The sequence below is a fragment of the Habropoda laboriosa genome, unplaced genomic scaffold (assembly GCF_001263275.1).
Source record: "Habropoda laboriosa isolate 0110345459 unplaced genomic scaffold, ASM126327v1 scaffold440, whole genome shotgun sequence".
In the NCBI taxonomy this organism is placed as follows: Eukaryota; Metazoa; Arthropoda; class Insecta; order Hymenoptera; family Apidae; genus Habropoda; species Habropoda laboriosa.
In genome coordinates, this window is record NW_017100710.1 from 1167454 (window position 1) to 1189308 (window position 21855).

At 36.4% G+C, this 21855-nt stretch overlaps 2 protein-coding genes across 7 annotated transcripts in view; both read left to right on the forward strand.

Moving 5' to 3' along the window:
* On the forward strand, positions 1 to 1719 carry LOC108576999 (superoxide dismutase [Mn], mitochondrial). Its single transcript, XM_017940077.1, has 3 exons — positions 1 to 133; positions 1005 to 1294; positions 1391 to 1719. Exons 1-3 carry the CDS (start codon positions 96 to 98, stop codon positions 1717 to 1719), a joined length of 657 nt encoding a protein of 218 aa, XP_017795566.1. The 5' UTR covers positions 1 to 95.
* An 808-nt stretch (positions 1720 to 2527) lies between these two features.
* The window catches only part of LOC108577031 (kinesin-like protein unc-104), a 31908-nt gene continuing 12580 nt past the window's right edge, over positions 2528 to 21855 (forward strand). For 5 of the 6 annotated variants that reach the window (XM_017940115.1, XM_017940116.1, XM_017940117.1 and 2 more), the window contains exons 1-9: positions 2528 to 2663; positions 16365 to 16540; positions 18204 to 18286; positions 18988 to 19066; positions 19427 to 19772; positions 20032 to 20287; positions 20680 to 20682; positions 20853 to 21010; positions 21390 to 21529. In XM_017940115.1, coding sequence (XP_017795604.1) covers positions 16441 to 16540; positions 18204 to 18286; positions 18988 to 19066; positions 19427 to 19772; positions 20032 to 20287; positions 20680 to 20682; positions 20853 to 21010; positions 21390 to 21529 — 1165 coding nt within the window. In that variant the 5' untranslated portion in view covers positions 2528 to 2663; positions 16365 to 16440. The remainder of the gene's footprint in view (positions 2664 to 16364; positions 16541 to 18203; positions 18287 to 18987; positions 19067 to 19426; positions 19773 to 20031; positions 20288 to 20679; positions 20683 to 20852; positions 21011 to 21389; positions 21530 to 21855) is intronic. The other variant, XM_017940120.1, reaches the window with a different exon arrangement.

Sequence of the window (21855 nt, forward strand, 5' to 3'; positions counted from 1 at the left end):
TGTCTGGGATAGGTCTGCGATCGAAGTTTCTTCTTCTGCTTTGTGATTATTGGTATTAGTTCATAAAAACAGCTTCGTTTATTGACGTTCTAACAATGTTCGTGGCAAGACGTGCTCTGTTCTCCAATACAATGTAAGTTTATCTTAGTTTTCATTTATGATCATCGCACAGTTGATATTATATAATTTCTAACCTATCATTCATTGTACTTTTTGTTATTAATATTAAAATTTTTATTTATAGTACAATTACATTTATTGACATTATGTTTGTAACTGTGTAAAGAATTTGTACTTTAACATATAACTATAAAAATAACATTAAAATTTTGAACCAAATGCATTTGATACAAATTAATTTCTCTCCCTTAATTAAATATATAATTAAATTGGTGTAGTCATTTACATAATTAAATTACATTTCGAAATGAAATTTATTTTTGAATATCTGTTAGTTATTGAAAATTTATATGTAGTATCGCATATCGCATACTTAACGTATCTGTCAAATTTTGCGATATCACATTAAGCAACAAAGGTATAGTTTTTTATAAACATACATGTGCATATTGTTAAACTGCCCAAATTAAATATGTATGTATATAAATCAATACAAATTTAGTTTGACCTCTGGCATGTAGATATATATTAGATAAGCACCTTGTCAATATAAGATTTGAATGTCAGTGCATTTGTGGTCAAAATTTATTGAAATAAAAAGACGATTAATTGGCTTCAACTTTAGAATATTAAAAATAACTTTACGTTGTAAATAAGATAACATTTACGTTATCAATGAAAACAAAAAATGGTATTTTATGCATACAGTATTTACAAATTGAGAAGTTTAATCTGATGCAGATTATAGTTTTTCTTTTTTTTCATATAAATTACTGATAGCTTTATGAATTGGTATTGTGCAAACTTCATTTAAATTAAAAATCAGATTTTGAATAAGTTATGAGAATGAATAATTTTAGTGTCTTTTTTTCTTAAATTTTTAGCAAAGACACTTTTGCGAGGACAAAGCATACTCTTCCCGATTTACCTTATGATTACAAGGCTTTGGAACCCATCATTTGTGCCGAAATTATGCAACTTCATCATTCGAAGCATCATGCGACATACGTGAACAATTTGAATGTCGCCGAAGAGAAGTTGAAGGAAGCTGTCGCAAAAGGTGATGTTAATACTCAAATCGCGCTGGGTCCTGCTATCAAATTCAATGGCGGTGGTCATTTAAATCACTCGATTTTCTGGTGTAATCTTTCGCCGAACGGTGGTAAACCAGATGGTAAATTTTTGTTTTAATATATTTTTGTTTTATATATTTGGTATCTTAATATTGTAAACGAATTGGTATTAATCATTAAAATTCTGTTTACGACAGCCACACTCCTTAAACAAATCGAAAAGGATTTTTGCAGCATGGAAGAAATGAAGAAACGATTATCTGAAAGCACTGTTGCAGTCCAGGGTTCTGGTTGGGGTTGGCTTGGATACGATCAAAAAACAAAATCTTTAAGGATAGCTGCTTGCGCTAATCAGGACCCCCTGCAAGCTACAACTGGTCTAATACCGCTTTTTGGTATCGATGTTTGGGAACATGCTTACTATTTGCAATACAAGAATGTTCGACCTGATTATGTTAAGGCTATCTTCGACATTGTTAATTGGAACGACGTTAACGCTCGTTTCAAGAAGGCTGCTGGATGTTAGAGAGTGAATGAGAATACAATAGTGTCGAAGGTGATTTTTATATAGCATAAATTGTTTTTGAAGATTAATTTCGTACTTTCTATCGTTCCATTCGTCTTGAACAGACGTTTGTGATTTTATATACACATGTTTCGTATATATTATACACGTATGTAATAATAAATGAAAAAGCAATAAAATTTACTATAAAGTATTTATTGTTGTTGTACGAGGCATTCGCAATTTCTATAAGGAGTTTGATACTATAAAGATATAACAATTTTTTACTAATACCGATATTTTATAAAAATTCTTGAACAGACGTTTGTGATTTTATATACACATGTTTCGTATATATTATACACGTATGTAATAATAAATGAAAAAGCAATAAAATTTACTATAAAGTATTTATTGTTGTTGTACGAGGCATTCGCAATTTCTATAAGGAGTTTGATACTATAAAGATATAACAATTTCTTAATAATACCGATATTTTATAAAAATTATTTTTAAATAATAAAAATACCAAAAGATTATAATCGATTTTATTCTATCAAATCAATTAGAAAGGTAATTTTTTAAAGAAATCAAATTTGAAAATTTTCGCGGTTAATTGAACCGCGCAATTCGAATTATCATACATCGATAACCATCACGCCGCAGCGAGATCCGTTTTCATTTGACATAATATCGGGCAGTGTGCGTTGAAAATCTCGCGTGAAGTGTCGTGTCGTTCCACGAGGAGAAAACAGACGTCAGCGCCACACGGTTAACAAGCTGCACAAGCGAGCGCCGAGAAAGAAGAAAAAGACGCCTAACCCGCGCCTTTGATAATCGATCGGTTAGAGTCGATTCGCCTCGCGTCTCGACGCGTACACGCCGTGTCTCGAGGAACATCGCGGAACCAGAACCAGTATGGCCGGAGGACCTCAGCTGTTTTCACGTCACTGCCTACGTATCTGGTGAGTCAAAGGCATTCTTGTCACTTTAAGCACTCGCACTAATAGCACGTTCATTATAAACGCATCAACGCGGTACTATCTTTGTGCTCGTCATAGGTTCGTTGTGTGCAATACGTCATATATTGCGAGCCCCTGGACGTCGTCTGCGCCACAAATTAATTCCCTGTTCACTTCGTTATCTGGTGTGTGCAGTAGATTCGTGTAGCCTTAGTCAGACAGCTCTTTTTAAACTCTGGACATCGTTGTTCGTCTTGAATGTATCATTGCTAACTTGGTTAGTTTCTAGTTTGTACAGTGACAATTCAAGAACGCGCTGCCTGATAAATTGTGGTAAAAATTTTGAACGATTACGATTACAGCAAGATTAAGTATTCTTTAAGGTGTAAGTAATGTTACATCTTTTTCGTGTCCCGAGCAGTGTTTGTCATAGATGTTTCGTTACTATCGAAAATTTTGACAGATGATTTTTGCTGGTACTTAAAATTTCCTTTTACAAGTTCTACGATATATTTTTCTGTCATATAAAAACTACTTTGAAAGAAAGCTGTCATCTACTCGTGTCTGACATTTCTTCGTATACATTGGCATAAATATGCTACGGTATATGGTACACGAGTGTAAGTGTATATATCATATAATTATGCGTAGTCGATTCTAAAACTAATTAATTGAGAAGTACGCTCGTAGCACGTTTCGTATGATTCATTATGTTAGTGCATCGCGAGAAGTGTTAATTACGATCGAAGGTGGCGCCTTCGCTGTAGTCAACGCGCGTTGAATCGACTCGTTTCTGCCACAAGGTTTTTTGCTGGTAAAACACGAACCTACCCAATAGTATACTTTTGCACGAACACGCTCGAGTCGCGGATCGTTACTCGAGAAAACTATAACACACTTCCACGGTTGGTTTTTTTTTCGAAATTAGAGTATACAGATGCAACCTCGCGGAACACTGATGCTGAAAAGATCGTGGGGCATAAATTAAACTTTTGTGCTGAATTAAGTTCGTTAGGGGCGAGTTAATGGATATTGACTGTAGACTGTCGAAATACGAATGCTCTTTCGATCTAGCGATCGAGGAATCAGAGAGAGAGAGAGAGAGATTAGTAGAAAATTAAAAATGTTTTAAAAAGGAAAATTGAGTTAGTCTTTCCTTAAATTGTTTTTATTCTTATACAAGTTAAAAACTTATATACCTTAGGCAAACGAAAATAAAATAATTTATGGAATTTAAAAATTTAATGTAGGAAAAAGAGAGAAAAAATAAAGAAATTATTCTGACCCGTATTTGAAAAGTGTGATGTTTCTGCCCTTCATTTGTCCACATGAACGTCAGCTCAATAAGTCGAATAAGGCCAATAGAAATTATTGTCGTGAATCGATGGGGGATTATAGAATCGTAGTAGGGATAAAAACGTTGACTGTCGGCTGTTTGATTCACTGTAAAACTGCACATTTAGTCGCGTGTAATTATTTTTCTTTTCATTTATAATCATGTACCTTCTTTCGATGTTTGCACATTTCTTTGAATTTTGTATCGATATGCACGATTATATTTATTTCGACGCAATGTTAATTAACATGTCATTAATTTTGACTTCTATATGTTGTAACATACGCATGTTAATTTTAACATGAATCAGTACGAATAAAATTTAATAACGTTCAATTAAGGTACGTGGTACAATCTGTCGTTAAATGATATTTATAGCAAAATTAATTATATTGAAAATTATGCATACGATATAAAACACAAAAGATAGAACATATATTTAATATTGGAACTGATAATTCGATAGAGCAGTGTTTAATCATTTATTCTTTATAAAAAAAAAAACCGAAACAAGAAGTTTAATATATTTAAAAAAGGAATTGGAATGTAATTTTACGTGTCAAAAAATCATAAAGTTTGGTACAAGAATTTACTATTCTTTTATGACAGAGGCCGGATGTCCAGTCACGTTCCGGGAACGGTGTCTCATAAAATATGAACATACGTCAATAGTATTGCCTACATATAACTTACGTTGCGGTATAATGGGAAAATGATTTTATCGAATAATTTCGAGACCAATATTAAACTGTTTACTTCAACATAGCTTCCAACATCAGATAACAATTCTATTGATTAGAAACCCTTCTCCTACTGAGATATATGTATATCGAAGCAATCATCTTTGTCCTCTTATAAATAACTTCAAGCCAATCGTATACATACGTCGTGCTCGTATCTACAATCTTTGACAAATGCATCCAACAGTCGTCATTCGAAATTTCTCCCGATGATGTTAACAGCTCGGTTAGTAAACCCTGAACCAAATCGTGCCCTCGGAAAAGGCTTTTGTGAATAGGAGGTGTAGTTAGAAAAAACTAGATTAGATTTTTGATCGTGTAACAATGAGCATCGAGATACTTGCGTACGGCTGGAATAAAGATACGTGTAGGTGCTATTGCCGACATTGTGGATATCTTTACTTATTGATTGCTCTGTAGAAATTGGCCAGCGCCGCCCGCGTCGCATCGGTCGATCGTCGGGTTGCAGGCTGACGTCATCCGTGCCTCCGTGCCTATTGATTTTCTCCTCTAGGCGCGATGCGATTGGTCCATAAGCGGAGAAAGCGGGCATGCACGACCCTGGACCATAGTGTCGACCTGCGCGCGCACATGACATCGCCAAATGGGTCGCCATATTGCCTTCCAACCACCTACCACCGTGCGTTACCGGTTTCGATTCTGCTTCGCTTTTCGAGGGCGAATTCCTATCGAACTACCATGTGCGCATACCTCGCCAACTTCAGATCGATCAACCGAATATTTTTAAGCTCAGACCTCCGTTACGATGTTATCTTCTGTTCATCGTTTTCTATCTGGATGTTTAGCCGGAAACGAAGTTTACCGTTAGATTTCCTGTCCTGAAAACCGTTTCCGATGAATGAGTGTTACGTAGGTAACATTTTCATGCAAAGTACACTGGAATGGGTCTCTTGACGATGCATTTGCTGCATTTGACGAAATGCAGTTTTATTGACTGCGTTCTTTTTCTCGGTTTGCTCTACTTATGTCAAAAGATAGCCGAATTTAGGTTTGGCGGGATTTCTTGGATTTCTTCTTTGAGGCAAACCCGTTTGATTTATGGACTGCTTAAATGCGGGACAGTCTACTAGGATGTTTTCGAAAACATTCATGTTTTCAGTATATTTCATGGACTCAACGGTACATACGACACTTCAATAGAAGGGTTTACTAAAAGACCCATTTGTAGCGGAATTTTACGGCAAAGTATATTTTCAATGAAATCTGTAAGTAGCGCCTGGATATTTCTATTCAGAAATGAATATTTCTAATTCGAACCAGCTTTTAACTTTCTACTTCCGAGCATTAACTTCTTTTTTTGAACGGGAAACGAGGTTAAACGAGATTTCACGCGGCTGGATATATGCTTTACTTTAATCACTTAAAAGTAATCCGCGCTCGGTGCGCCATCGCAGTGATTCTTTGAAAACGAACTCTTCACGGTAGCCGACGGGCGATAATCACCACTGATGTGTTTACGTTCAATTTATCATAATTACACCAGTGGTGTCCCTGGCAATAGGCGTGAAATTGTATATGGGGCGAATTAGGTCAATTGCATTGGAAAAATGCTGCACCATGAACTTATTTTTTTTTTTATTTCGATATTAATTCACACTTGTGGTTATCTTATATTCTCAAGTAATGCGATGTCGTAATGAGTAATTAGTACGAATAGATACGAGGTTCTCTCTGGCAACAAATTATAGAAAATTATCTGGCGGACCTACTATTACGTCGCATAAATTGCTAAGAGGAGCTTTGCTATTTCTAGTTCCCAGAGGGATAAGTTAGTGGAAAATTTTTATGTTAGACCCAGTTGAATAATCTAAAAATGGAGACAGTGTTAATATTCGAATTTGGTGTGTTACAATGGAGAATCTTTTTATCGACTGCTGTTGATTATTCTATCTATTTTTCTTTGTACTGGAATAATGCAACATTCGACACATTTCGACAATAAGATGCTACTTTTTAATTATTTTTTTGTCGAGAACTAAGGCGAGTACTGTTTGTCGTTAAAAGAGTTACACAAAACATAACGACGACTGAGGATCATTTGAACGTCGAACGAAGCAGAAATTTAATGTGCACTTTATGAACGCGTGGGTTTGGGGTGTCGACTACGCGTGTACTCTGACGTCATTGATGCGCGTGACTCATTTGACGAAGATTTTCGTTTCATGAAAACATTTCCACTCCCTTGCGTATAGTGCATTTCGCATACAACTCGAGACTGCACGTTTCCATGGTTAAAAATAATTCTACGTTTTTAATTTAGAAATGTGTGCAAAAATTAACGCAAATATATTTTCATTAAACTTCGCACGAGCTGGTGGAACGACATATTAAAAAAACGTAATATCCATGAAATATTTCATCGAATAAATATATACATTATTCATGTTGTTAAATATTATTAAACACACAACACTTAAACACATAGATAGAAAATATTAATAATCGTAGTGTATTGAAAGTAGCTTGAACGTTGTTGCGATATATTGACAGATTTTCTGCAATCTGTTGCATAAACAGACATTACAGGTTTACCAACAAAGGGTGGGTGTGCGATCTTTGTTCTTCCTAACCGACCCCTATATCTATCGTATCTTTAGGGGTGGTTTCTATGTAGTAAATCGCCGGACAGAAACCTTTCACCTATTCGAACGGAATGACCATATTTAACGATATCGAACAGGTATCACGTATACATGTTTCATCGGCCGTGACATAATTTGACATGTGGACAAATCAGATGGAAACAATTTATACATACAAATATCATATCAACGATACTTCTAAAATTAAGATAATTTTCACTTAGGATTCGAATTTTAATCGTCTGACTTTTTCATCGATAAAATTCCACCTTTTACTTTTCAAATATTTTATGCTTGAAGTTAGCTGAAGATAAAAAGAAAATTTAAAAGCTTCTCGGTGAGAAAAGAGAGTGATCCAATCGTTTACATGTTAAAGAAAACATTTTCGATGAAAGTACTAGAAGTTTATTGCCCAACCGTGACATAATTGACTCTTGGTTCTTTTATGAAAAGTACTGTACCAGCTTCACCGGGACGGAGAAGCTTAAGAGAACTACGACACGATGGGGATTAAACATTTTATTGCCACCGAAGCAATATCGTTATTTTATTTTCTTACCGGTTAGATTTACTGCGTATGCGTTCCCTTGATAATCGATCGAATCGTTCCGTCGAGACGTGTAAAAATAACAAATTACACGTAACACCGATTAAAGATGCACAAATTATACGTACGACAGGTATTTGCATCGGTAGGAGTTCGATTCACGTTTTACGCTTACGGTCCGGTTATTTGGATACCTTTTACGGTTAGACTACTCAATAAACTTGAGGAAATAAAAAATTTCCACGAGGACACCGGGACACCGTTCTGGAGAAGATGGCCGATGGCGTTTTTCTCCGTGCTGTTCCGTGGCCATCGCAATAGAGATCCGTATTTTTACAATTCTTTTTTGCTTATAAGGTGTATATACTGAATCGTATTTGATATTCTACTGAAAAAATTTCAGGACCAATCAGATAAAATAGAAATTATTCATTTCTTCAGTAGTATCTATTTGCTCGCCTTCAAAATAATCTTCATTGCTTGTAATACATTTATGTCAATGGTTTTTCCAATCTTCATAGTATCGTTGGATTTTTGGAATGGTTTTCAGCGCGTTTAGCGAATTTTATTCGATTATCTCAATTAACTCAAAAATGGTATCATCATAAGGAAAAAGACATGAATCACCGGATAAAATATATTTTACTGATCCCCGATGAAAGAAACTTTTGCTCAAAGAGTTAACTTAAATCAAGTAGTATTGGTCAACGATTAAGTCGCGTGCGGTTTAGTGGTAAAAGGCAGGTTAGAGAAGCCGGGTTTAATCAGTCCCATAAAACGATTAAGGAGGCTGAATCAAACGTTACGTAAAATCGATCCAATGGTAGCCTTTACGTCTACAATCGCTAATTCGACCGATCGAGAGGCGAAATCGCTAATCCCCGTACCAATTTCCTTCTATGCGTCAACAAAGCGTTATTCTCGATTTACGAATCGCATTAAGCCAGGCGAGATTGCAATTTTACGTCAGCAGCGTGTCTGGTTGCACCGGGAGCACCATGTACGCCTACGCGAAAGATGAATCCTCAACCCTTTCGAGCATACGATGAAAAATGAATATCGGATACGCGTAATATTGAGTAAATTTGTCGAATCAATAGAGGCGCTTATATAAACGACGCGTGATGAGGATCATTTTAGAAAATGGACGACGAATTTCTAACAATGAATGCTGCCTCGAGTAAACCTATGATCGATAGTTTCAATTAGAACTGTTGCGCAGACATCTTTTGACGAAACGCTCGATTGTTGTGCTCTCGATATGCACGAGGAATTTTGATGGAAGAAACTGTTTCAAAGAAATTGCATATTGTATGTAGTTGTATCTTTCTTTTTTAGGTTAGAAATGTATATAATTTTATAGGGCATATTGCTTTTTCCTTTATTTTTCTGTAAAAGTGTTTTAGTGTAGGTAAGAGAAATAAGTAACTTGTAAAAAGTATCAAGTTTCTTTTTGTATTTTTATTAATATGGTGCGTGACTTTTTATGGGGTTAGACAGCGTAATCCCGTATACATATATATTTATGTACATAAATAGAGGTTATGTTCTCCTCCATTTGTTTTCATGGTAGGTCCGCAAGAATTTATACTACGAAACTTGATATAACGTGAAATACCTATTTCGTAAGAAGAACATAGTTTTGCTTAAAAGAAATGCAATTACAGTATGCAGATCAAGAAAAACGAGAGATCGTAAATAGCAGATAGCATCACGCTATTCGACTTTTTCTTATCTTTGACGAAACAACTGTGAGTACGACTCAATCGTATATGACCCTCTCCCCCCTGTATAAGCTAAGTAAAGAGAAAAAAGATAACGAAAACGCAATTCACGTCCAGTCTCTGAAGAGACCATCGATACTAAAGATATTCGGAGCTACGTTTCTTAAGGAACGGACCTAAAAGTTTTCCCCAGCAAAAGTCTATTTTATTATATCAAGCGATTCGAAATTCAAGCCGTTGATCTCGTAAAAGGAGCAAGCCTGAAGAAGTTGACAGAAGGAATGAATTAGGATCAGGGCGACCCAAAGGGCTGAAAAGACACTCGTCACCACAGGGGTGGGGGTAGAATAGTTACCAAGTGACCGATAGATGGCGCCGATGCGGTAACTCGGACATCGGCTAATGGATTCCTAGGGGGTAAATGCGCAGGCGCTTCTGGTCTGCTCGTCACTCGACGACCGACCGCGGATCGGAGGTGTCGCAGTGACTCGTTCTCGGGCAGGGTGCGTCGGCAGCACAGTGAGTGCGTGTGTGTGTGTATGTGCGCGCGCGTACACGCTCGACCGTGAGCGATACGTGAACGAATGCATTATAATGCCTGCGTACATATCCGTTAAGGGTTTCGAGGATCGTCGAAGAATAGCCAGTGCATCGACGTAATAGTGACCGAAGTCGAGCGTGAATGTTTTCATCGTTACTAAATCGTATCGAAGTTTCGTGTCAAGTGTCGCGTCCGCCATCGGCGATTGTCATCGTTCTTCCGACCATCCGAATCCGACTACAGTGAACGTATTTGTTCCAGTAAACAGACGATCAACTGAAGCTTGCTCGACCAAGGGGTGACGGTAAGAAACGCAGAAACGTCTTCGTCAACGACGATCGATCGTGAAAATCTCACGTATACGCGGTGGATGTTCCTTCACCTACGCCCGTCTGAGTTTTCGCGATACACTCGAACCACCGTCGTATCGATTATGCTATGCCAGTGATGTTTTCGCTTCTACGTTGAGAATGTACGGGAAGAATAGGGAAGGTACTTATTAAAGTGAGAAATATCATCGGTTTCGTCGAAGGAACCTCGTCAACAGTTATACGTCGACATTTTGTATACACCGCGCATCGCGTACGCTTTAGACCGTAGTACGACGGTCTGTATGCATTTTGTATGCCTAAACCCGAGCCCCAGCACATATGTTGCACAGTGCGTCGTCTATGCGCTAGAATCGAACGATAGGTCGAGATATCGGTGTATTATCGATGATAGTTGAATTATTATCGACTGATTAAGATGGTACTTCGTTAAGTATGTCGAAAATATGTTCTATACGTCGAGATGACGATTTTATCGAGCGAAGATACCAACGTAAAGGAAACGAATGAAATTTACATTTAAATCGAGATATAGAGATTACGTTGGGTGGGGAATGACGTTAATCCGATTGAAAAGTGGGAAACATGTTGCAATGTCGATCGTATCGACATCGATTGCGGATGATGGAATTAAAAGGAGGTTCGAGGCTCGACTAATCGGAAACTGAAATTTCGTTGACCGGAGTCGCCGTGAAACTCGAAGCCCGTCGCTGTTATCGATTACGCGGGGCGGCCTGTGTTTTTACGTTCATCTCAAGATTGTACACGCGCAGCGGTGTGTTTTCGCGAAATTGCAGCACTCCATTTCCGGCGCTGCACCAGCTCGACTTTTGAAATTCAATTTCTCCAGTGTATAGCCATTACGCTTCTCTGTACTGTTACATTTCTTTCTCGTGATCAATATTTTATTCTTAATAAAGTTTCGAATTAAACGATCACGCAAGGACGACATCTGGTAATATCTATAGAAGTACTTTCAAAAACGATAAAATGAAAATTGAACCATTTGAGTGACGGAAATATAATTAAAAATTTATTACTATCGTCGAGTAAATGTGAGGTTAAAAATAGTCACTTTGTTCGTTTAATATTTCTCGTTCTTGTTAATTAAAGTTTAATATAAATTTAGTTCAGTTATGGTATTATAGATTCCCATCTATTTTAGTCGTAAAGCGTACCAATCGATACGTGAGCAAAGAAGCTTAATGTTAATTACCAGCTTGCTGACTGTTGCGTTTCAGTTCACGAACGAAGGCTGAAATTTTCTACTTGCTATTTTCCAGTAATTTTTAGAGGTATATAGAGCACCGTAACACGATTGTTCTGAGATTACGTATTTAGAGTGTGCGCGAATATACCTCCACATCACGCATTCTTGATGCATTCGTCCCATATTCCCCAGATACTATTGATATTCCTTCAACAAAGAGCTCGCATGCTGTAATAACGAAGAATATTCAACGGAATATTCAACAGATACCAATGCCCCTTTTTTCGCTAATGCTCTATATGCTATTTAGAACAATTACGGTACCATCCTATTGAAACAGTTTGGATTTTAAGTAAAATACACGGTGCTAATAATTACAGCACGACATATAAATTAGCATATACTAGTTTATCCCGTTGTATTATACAGAAACTTTTTAATTAGTCCGAATAACATTTATGAGTAATTATCATGTTTCTATTCAATTCTGAGAAATAATATCAAATACCAAGAATGAGAAGAACAATCTTTATGTGATACAGCAATATTACCTTTAATTAATTCAATTACAACACTAATATTTCAACAAAAAAAATTTTAATCGTCTTCATTTGAATTATGTTAAAATGTGTTTGTCTCTTTTTAACGATGTTTAACCAACAATCAATCTTCCACAGAAGTGAGGTATAAAGAGAAACGTTTGTACAGATAGCAAGAATAGTACTATACAGTAGTTGCAGCGATTTAAATCGCGGCTCATAAAATCGAGTGGTTTAGCGCAGTACTTGTGCAGGCTCTTCAAGTGATTCGTGTCAGTGCGTGGTCAGACGACGGTTGCAGTTTTTGCAACTCTCGGCCGGGATTATTGATTCCGCGATACGGATGATATCGTTATTCTGGCATCGAGGATGCTCGTGTTATCTGTAATTTTTTGCCATTAAATCGTGGTATTCCTACTTGACAAACCATTTTTCTAAATCGCCATTCACGTTTATAACGATATATAGCCGTTCCACTTAAGGGAAGTTTTAATATTCGAACTACGACCTTCCGCTTGAATTTCCAAATGGCACAGCAATTATCATTCGAGTCGCGTTTCAAACTTAAAAATGTTACGAAACTTTTTTCGAATTGAAACATTTCTCGTCGATAATTTAATTTGAAAAGTTCAAATTTTATTCGAATTTTAATTTCCAAATTTAATAAATCCGAATTGTCGAATGTCAAGTTTGAAATCACTCGTATAAAATTCGAAATTCATTTTAAATTAAATATTGGAAAATTTCAAGTTCCAGAATCGACGCTAAACTGCCAGTAATTTTACAATCGATGTTCCAGGCTGTTTTCAGTAAACCCATTAAGCAAAAAGCATCGAGAATTTTCCATTCACGATAGCAAACCACCGTTTCCGCGATGTATCGTTGACGTAAGCTAATGCCTCGAATAGAATTGCGTCACCTTGGAAGGTTTTTTCTTCGATTGAAATGTCACTTTCGTTTGCCTTTCGCATCAGATAACGAGAGAAGGATTCACATCTACATACCCTGCAGAAAATTATTCTCGAAAGTACATTTCGAGATATATCTAATCTTTCTAATCTTCTTTCTTTCATCAAGACGATCTCTCTTAAAAAAAAAGACTCAAAATTAAACATGAAAAATTTTTTTTTTTAAATATACACATATAATCAGCTTAATTCTCGTGCGAAGAAAAGAAATTCGAAATGACAGAAGAAACACCATTAAGACACTTACGTTGTGCACTGTTGCGAGTATAAATGGATTAAGAGTTCACAGTAGACAGATTACCTTTATTGCATTCGTTTCCAAAGGCCAACTTCTTGGTTAAACCGAGAGTATTGCCTCGAAGAGGACATTTAAAAAATATTGAATCGTAAATACGACTTTTGTATCGGAATCATCTTTTATCGCTTTTCCAATCAGCTGAATCTCTCTCTCTCTCTTCTCGTAAGAAAGAGAGAAAAAAGATGGGAAAACAAGCATCCTTGAGGTCAAATTGAAAGAGAATAATACGTTTGTTCACTAGGTTAATTGTATCTACCGTTCCGCAGAATGTTGAATTACAAGAGGAGGAACGGTGTTCGGGATCAGGTTCTAGAATTTCCTTGTTCCGAATGCATCGTATTGATCCTTCGACAACGGCAATGATTCAAACTTTTGTCCCGATTCGTAGCTGTTGTTTTCAAAGGGGAGCTTCCTCTGAGTAATGGACTACTATTGTTCGACCGGTGACACAGTTTAAGAAATTTTTTTCTCTTATTCTCTGTTTTATCAACGATATTATTCCAGAAATTGCAGTGACCTGTAATTTTATATATACCGCGAAGATTCGTTTGTCTCGTCGAGTGTTTATCACGTGAAAAACCAAACTTTGTTAGTTGTGAAAAGTTGAATAACAGAGAAGATTGATTTCAAAAAATTTTTTTATCAACAATATTATTTCTGAAATTACAGTAAGCTCTGATTTAATATATACCGCAAAGATTCGTTTCTTTCGTCGAATGTTTATGATGTGAAAAAAGAAAAATATATTTGTCAGTTGTGAAAATGTAAATAAAGCCTTGAAGATTAATATTTATTATTCGATCCTTATTATTATTACAGCGTCGTTATCGGAGTTTTAAGTCTAATGTCGCAGTTACAAATATGGTTCGCTAAGAATATCCTTGATACAACGTCAAATTGATCTCACGGAAACCCGATCAGCCAAGATAAATTTGTTGGTCACGTAGAGATTCTAATAATCTCGGGAATTAATTTTACACCTGATATACAGCTCTTCCATGTAGCTGAATAGGCGAAAACGCGATAAGCTTCGTAATGGAACGAGTCAGCCATTGTCTACACACTGTAGGATAGTTTATGTATGTATGTACTGTCTAAAAATATACTTTTATCGGTGGAGTCGAATGGTTTTCGTACGCGTTCAAACTTATCCTCGTTATTACCGACTGATCAACGTGGTTATTTACAGAGATTATTTGCTCCTATTGTTAATTAACGAAACGAATGAACGGGTTTCATCGAATTATCGGTCGTTACGTAGTTCTGCATGAAAAAAGATTTATTGCACGATTATACAACCGATGTAATTATAATTTGTCGCTGGTACTCGAAAATTATCGACAATCGTTTAATGAAAAGTTTTCAATCGTTAAAAATAATGAGACAATTTATATACATAAAAATTATTATGCACTTTTCTATTTTAATTTACACATACAGGATGGTCCATAAGTCGAATAATATTGTTTTCTATGAAAATTCTCGAGGACAAAAATTATTACTAAAATTAATTCAACGATAATTAGAAAACACAAGGTTTATTCAACTTTTAACGGTGAAGTATAAATTTCCAAATTTATTCGTTTTATTGTTCAAAAATAGCTAATGAATTGAACGCTTTACTTCAATTTATACATGAAAATGAAAATAAACGTTGCAAATGTATCTGATTTATTAAAAACACAAAATTATACGTTAAATTCTTAAGTAGTATTGTCTGAGAACTGTGCGCCGCTCGCAGTAGTACAAGTCAATATAATCCTCGAACGTTTGGAAATTCTTATCAAAGCCGCTATTTTATGTCATTTTTTTTTATACTAACTAGAATCTTGAAGGCTTTATTCAGTGTCGCGAGTGGAGCATTCATATCGTACAGTTCAGTTCGAGCAATCAGAAAAATTAATCGGCTTTGCGGACGGACGATAATCCGCTCGTTCCTTTTGTTTGTGCGTTGATTCGCTTGATGTTTATTGGCTCGTTTGTCGATTGTTCCGGGAGTAGAGGGATAATTATCCCTCGATCGACGAACCTTTTGTCGGTGGATATCGATTTTCAACGCCATCCACTGTGCACCAGTTACTCTTATTGGTGGGTAATTGACGACGCTACGAAACCGGCGACGTCAAGATTCGATCAGCATCTAACGAAATATACCATGAAACTCGATCGAGTTCTTTCGACGTTGACACGCCCGTTATTCACCTCCTTACGGAAGCTTCGCTAACATTTAAAGATTCGTTTCACCTGTTTCAATCGAAGAAGAACACGCTTGTGAAAATTTCTTCCACGCGTGAAGAAACGAAGTAAAAAGTTTTATCTTCTTAATGAAACCTCCCACTTTTTTATCTTTCCCTTAAATGATACCTCTGGAATTCAATTTATGCACGAATCATATTTTATTCCACGTTATTTACACGTCGTTAAATATTTCACGACGAACGAAAAGAAATTTCTCGTGGAGAGTAACTTTAGAAACTTTTACAAAATAATAAGAACACGCCGGAATACAATTTGATCGAAACTTTTACCTTCCTCCCTTCACAGAAAATTGAACCTATAGAAAAACACAATTTTATCTCTATACAATACTTTCTTTTTTTCTCACACACGTCCAAAGGAAAACTGGAGCAAACGTAGCTCTTCTTCAAGCACAATTCCTCGTCGCCATATTCTTCCACGGCTGTGCATCGTAAATTATTTAACACTCTAAAAATACCAGAGAAAATGAGATTCTATCTCGAATAAAGTGTATTCATTATAATTAATTCAGGAGCGTGTGGCTTCGTGATGTGAATGGTACAATTTGATCGTGTCTTTCTCTTCCGTGTTGCCGGGCCCGCTAACGACGTCTCTTCTTTATTCCCCGCAGAGAAACGAGGAGAAAAGTCAATCGTCAGCACCGCCGCCGTTCGTGACCCGACGCTGAATTAAAAAACAGAAGGAAAATGTCGTCGGTAAAGGTGGCGGTGAGGGTACGACCCTTCAACAATCGAGAGATATCCCGCGAGGCACAATGCATCATCGAAATGACCGGCAGCACCACTTGTAAGTATAATTAATCCCTGTGCAATTGTCGTCTCATTCGTACTGGATGTTCACTTCCCCTTCGTCTTTTTACGTCTTCGCGCCATACTTACCCCCTTTTCTACAATTAAAAGCTTTCGACAAAAGGAAACAAACTGGTTTCCTCTCCCTCGAGAGAGAAAGATAACGATTGTTTCTAATAGTTGAAAGTTATGCTCGTGTTTCACCTCGTCAGATCAACGCGAAATATTCGCGGCGGCAGCGAAATTCGTCTGTTCGTTGACACTGAAATTTTCGTTGCCACAGCGAATATTTCATAGTTTTGATCCGGTGGGATTTTCAGTGTCTTTCTTTTCTACGTTTGTCAGTTGTTTTCAGCGTCGTGAATTTAAAGCGGCAGCGAAGAAAACACCTTGAAGAGTTACAATTTCGCAATCTTAGCGGAATTTTTTTCGCGTTGGTCTGAACACACGTATATTGTACTACTGCGAATCTATCTCCAGGAGATATTCGCTGTCGCTATGAATATTTCGCGTTGGTCTGAGGTTTCCTCGGCCCAAAATTGTCCCCTTGGCGCCTATATGTTTTTTAAAAATTTTCTCACACTGTGCCCTTGGCGCCTATAGGCGTTTTAAAAATTTTCTCGCACTGTGCCCTTGGCGCCAATATTTCACTTTAATTTAATCTTTAATTTTTGCGAATTTCTACATTTCGTTTAAATTTAAAACCACCGAAACAAAAGATTTTAAGGCCGTGACTGAATATATCTACCGTTTGCTACACGCGTTAGAGAGTGTTTTGTAGAGAAGTAGCACGTTTCTCGTGTGTATTCGCGGGAGAGGAAATTTCTTATCAGTGACGAATATTATCGAGAAACTTTTTACTTGATATTCAATAACGATTTTTTTTTTAAGTTTGATCGAACCGTGTTGTATCGCATATCAGGCGAGAACTTAAGCTTCTTAAGTTTCTTAAAATGTAAATTAATCGAGGGGGAAGTTTAATATCGGATGAACTTCAGCGAACGCATTGACGTCATCTCACGATCGACTCGTAATGGTTTCATCGTGAAATTCAACGACGTAATTAATTCCGTTCTTCGTTGGTTTTTTCATTGATTTGCCTCAACTCTGCCTCTTTTTCCTCTTGTTTTATGTTAATTCTTTCTCATTACCCAGCTGTCTGATTTGAACCTTGTTTAACAATGACATATATTTACTTCGTATACGTTAATCTGATTATTTATTTGTCATTGATCGATCTTTTTATGCGTGCACATATAGGCCGGTGATTATGAAAATGATTTAAATGTTAAAAAACTAAAAATATTGCATTCATCGCTTATTTTGTGTTGCATCGATTGACATTGGATTAATGCGGAATTACATTTGCAAAATTGTCGAAAATTGACTAAGCTGAGTTGATAGTTAAAAATATGAAAAAGAGCAATCGAAGAGTGGAAATATTTCGAAACGAAAAATGCATCACTTACAAGTTGAGCCACTTTGATAATCACCAGCACGTATTAGTTATTTTGATGTACCTATTCGTTCATTTATTCAGAAGGAAGATCTTCCTATTGATTTATGCGTTACATATGGAAAGTCAAAGGGAGAATCAGGGCGCATAATGTGCGTTATCGCTTTCATTTGTGTTACCAATTGTTCTACCTTGCGTGTTACAGCGATATTGAACCCCAAAGCACCACCGGGCAGTAAAGATGCGATCAAGAGCTTCAACTACGATTATTCCTATTTTTCCATGAACGTGAGTTCTTCTATCCATCTCTGATAATTAAACCTGTCCTTTAATTCAGTACTGCTAATAATCTAACGTGAACAGTGTCCAATGTTAGCAGAAAAGTTGATCTTTTTATTTTTATTTATTTACTTATCTAAAACTCTTCGTTACGTGTATATAAGACAAAAGCAATAAGAAAAGTATATATATATATATTGGATGTAAAAAAATTGTAAAGAAAAAAGGAATAGAAAAAAAATAAAAAATAGATGAATATTAGAGTGATTAGGCAAAGTATTAACGTATTCTTTTCTTTTTTTTGTCAGTTCATTTCTGTGGAAAGAAATACCTAAAAAACAAGATACAGATTGATGCATAATTAACGAGGTCGTTGCTTACTAAAGGTCATTAATCGATATCAATTGCCATTAAAGCAAGCCTAACTTGCTGTGTTATTTTCTGATCATGTATATTTGCTGGTGAAATAAAACACCGAAGTAAATCGTCGATCAATTTTACTGGTTAAAAACAATTCTTGCTTATGCTGTAAGCGAATTTCTAATTCCTTAACTGTGCAATTGATCATTCAACGAAGACAGAAGCATAAATGTCGATGGAAATAAAACCTGAAAGCGTAAAGAAATATCGATCGCGATATCGTGAAACAAGTATCGGAAATAGATATGTAATAAGAAAGTATAATAAATGGCGTATTTTCTCTGCCGCAGCCAAACGACGGAAATTATTCTTCGCAACTAATGGTCTACAAGGATATCGGCGAAGAGATGCTGGAACATGCTTTCGAAGGTGAGCATACTTGAATGCGGCGAATGGAAGACTTCGAACGTCTGCAACGATTGATCGCACAATTTCTCAGATACTTCAGACATCGTGCATCCGAATTCTCGCATACCGCGCAATTTACGTCTAGGAATCGACACGCGGGCTTGCATACCGTTCAAATAGGAATTGACCGTTCAGATTCTCATACGTTCTTGACACATATTCGCCAAATATGAATATACGCGAAATTCTTCGCTTTTATTCTGAAGTGTTCGTGAGAAAACTTTCATTTGAATCGAATGATTTAGCGAAATAAATTTCTAAGCTTAAATCGATACTTTTATTTCTATTTTCTTTTTGTTTCAACACCTTGTTTCTACGCAGGCTACAATGTATGCATATTCGCGTACGGTCAGACCGGTGCCGGCAAATCGTACACCATGATGGGGAAACAAGAAGAAGGTCAAGAGGGAATAATACCTCAAATTTGCAAGGACCTCTTTAGAAAAATCAGTCGCAATTCAAACGAGTGCCTGAAGTATTCGGTGGAAGTCAGTTTCATGGAGATATACTGCGAAAGGGTACGAGATCTTTTAAACCCCAAGAACAAAGGAAACCTTCGTGTACGAGAGCATCCTCTGCTTGGACCGTACGTCGAGGACCTGTCGAAATTAGCTGTGATGTCCTATGAAGATATCCATGATCTTATTGATGAAGGCAATAAAGCAAGGTAGGTATACCTATGTACAAAAAATATTAATGATAGGATAGATCATAGGTCACTTAGATTTCAGAGATTTCTGTGATAGTCATAATAAAAACTGCAATTCACGCTCTTTTTGTATGTAACCATGACTTTCTTTGAAATGCCTTTAAAGTGGAAGTATCGAATATTTTCACCTAGAACCTATTAATTGATATTTCATATATATATAGCTTTTTAACTATTTTAAAAAGTAAAATCATGCGTTTGTTTCTCTACGTTTCAGAACTGTGGCAGCCACAAATATGAACGAGACGTCTAGCAGATCTCACGCTGTGTTCACGATATTCTTTACGCAACAAAAGCAAGACTCAGCGACTGGATTAGTGACAGAGAAAGTCAGCAAAATCTCGCTGGTCGATTTAGCAGGTTCTGAAAGGGCTGACTCTACCGGTGCAAAGGGCACCAGGTTAAAGGAAGGTGCTAATATCAACAAAAGCTTGACAACTCTTGGAAAGGTCATCAGTGCTTTGGCTGAAATTGTAAGCAAATATTTATTTTCTCTGAAATAAGATATATTCAAACAACGCTATGTATAAAAAGACTTCCTATCGATGTGGTACACAAAAACAGCATAATTTCTATCTTATATTTTCCTTATTACAAAGAAATATAATATCACTACTCTGTAAATCACACTAAAGAAAAAATAAGGAAAAAAGAAAATTAGATTCATTCTAAAAGCTAAGGAGGATACTATAGAAAATACTCGCGTGACCAGAAAACGTTCGTGCTCACGTTAGATAATACCTTGCACGATATGAAAGTTGCACAATTATAACCTTTCAAAGTTGCCCAGATATTGTCTAAACTTTGAGTTAACGTAATCCGTGTCTTCTGTCTATTCTGCTGTCGTTTTTCTATGGATTCTTAGGCGGTAAGTTTACGTGTCCACGATTCTTCAACCCTTTTATTTCATTTAAAATCAATTAATCGATAATAGTAGTTTACCTACTATTTATGTGTGTGCAGAACTTTTGCATATATTTTCAGTAGAAAAGGAAACGTGATAGTATAGAAAGTAAAATGTTACATTTGTTTGTTCAGGCGACTAAAAAGAAGAAGAAGGCTGATTTCATCCCCTATAGGGACTCAGTTCTGACGTGGCTGCTACGCGAGAATCTAGGAGGAAACTCTAAAACAGCGATGATTGCAGCAGTGAGTCCAGCAGACATCAATTACGACGAAACCCTCTCAACCTTACGGTACAGTTATTCGTTATACCCTTGCAATTTTACTCTTCCATTCTCACGTTCATTAGCTGACTTCTTTGATCCGTCTGAGTTTCTTCGAAGCTTGCACGTGAGAACGTCCGATTCTAGTTAGATGAAATCTCTGCTCGTTTAGAATTCATACCTCCAAGTGGCATTGAAATTTCTGTAAATTATCAACGAGCTTCCTTCTTAACAGTTCACTTTTGTTAAATAACTATCATTCTAGTGAATAGAAAGTGGAACAAATAAAACATTCTTATTATTTAATTCCTTCTATTTGCACATTTCTTTTCATGAGAAATATTTGAAACTGCAATCCTATATTTCTTCGTGTAATTATTTTCATTGTTTCTATTTATGTAAACTACAGATACGCAGACAGAGCGAAGCAAATAGTATGCAAGGCTGTTGTGAACGAGGACGCGAACGCGAAGCTTATCAGAGAGCTCAAAGAAGAGATTCAGAAGCTACGGGAGTTACTCAAGCAAGAGGGTATTGACGTGCAAGAAGGTGAGTCGATTTTTTCCCTGCGTAAAGCGTGTTGAATTTCAGAGAGTGACTCTTTCACTTTCTATTTGCGTGCGAGTACACCTAATTCTGTAACAGGCATGTGCAAATAACGCTTAACAATCAAACATAAAATTCAAATAATTTTTCATTGACAATCATGTGAAACGAATAGAAGCAATTTTCGACATTTGCATATGTCTAGTAACTATTTAAAGCTGCTCGCATTTTACAATATTTCTATAACGACTACAGTAGATACTTTTTATGACCTTTTTGCCAAAGGGGGAGGAAGTATTCTTTTCTTGGTGTAAAATCATATGGAATAC

Coding starts and splice junctions, on each gene's coding strand:
- LOC108576999 (XM_017940077.1), top strand. CDS start 96: ATGTTCGTGGCAAGACGTGCTCTGTTCTCCAATACAAT. Junction 134..1,004: donor GCTCTGTTCTCCAATACAAT/GTAAGTTTATCT, acceptor TTAAATTTTTAG/CAAAGACACTTTTGCGAGGA. Junction 1,295..1,390: donor GAACGGTGGTAAACCAGATG/GTAAATTTTTGT, acceptor TGTTTACGACAG/CCACACTCCTTAAACAAATC.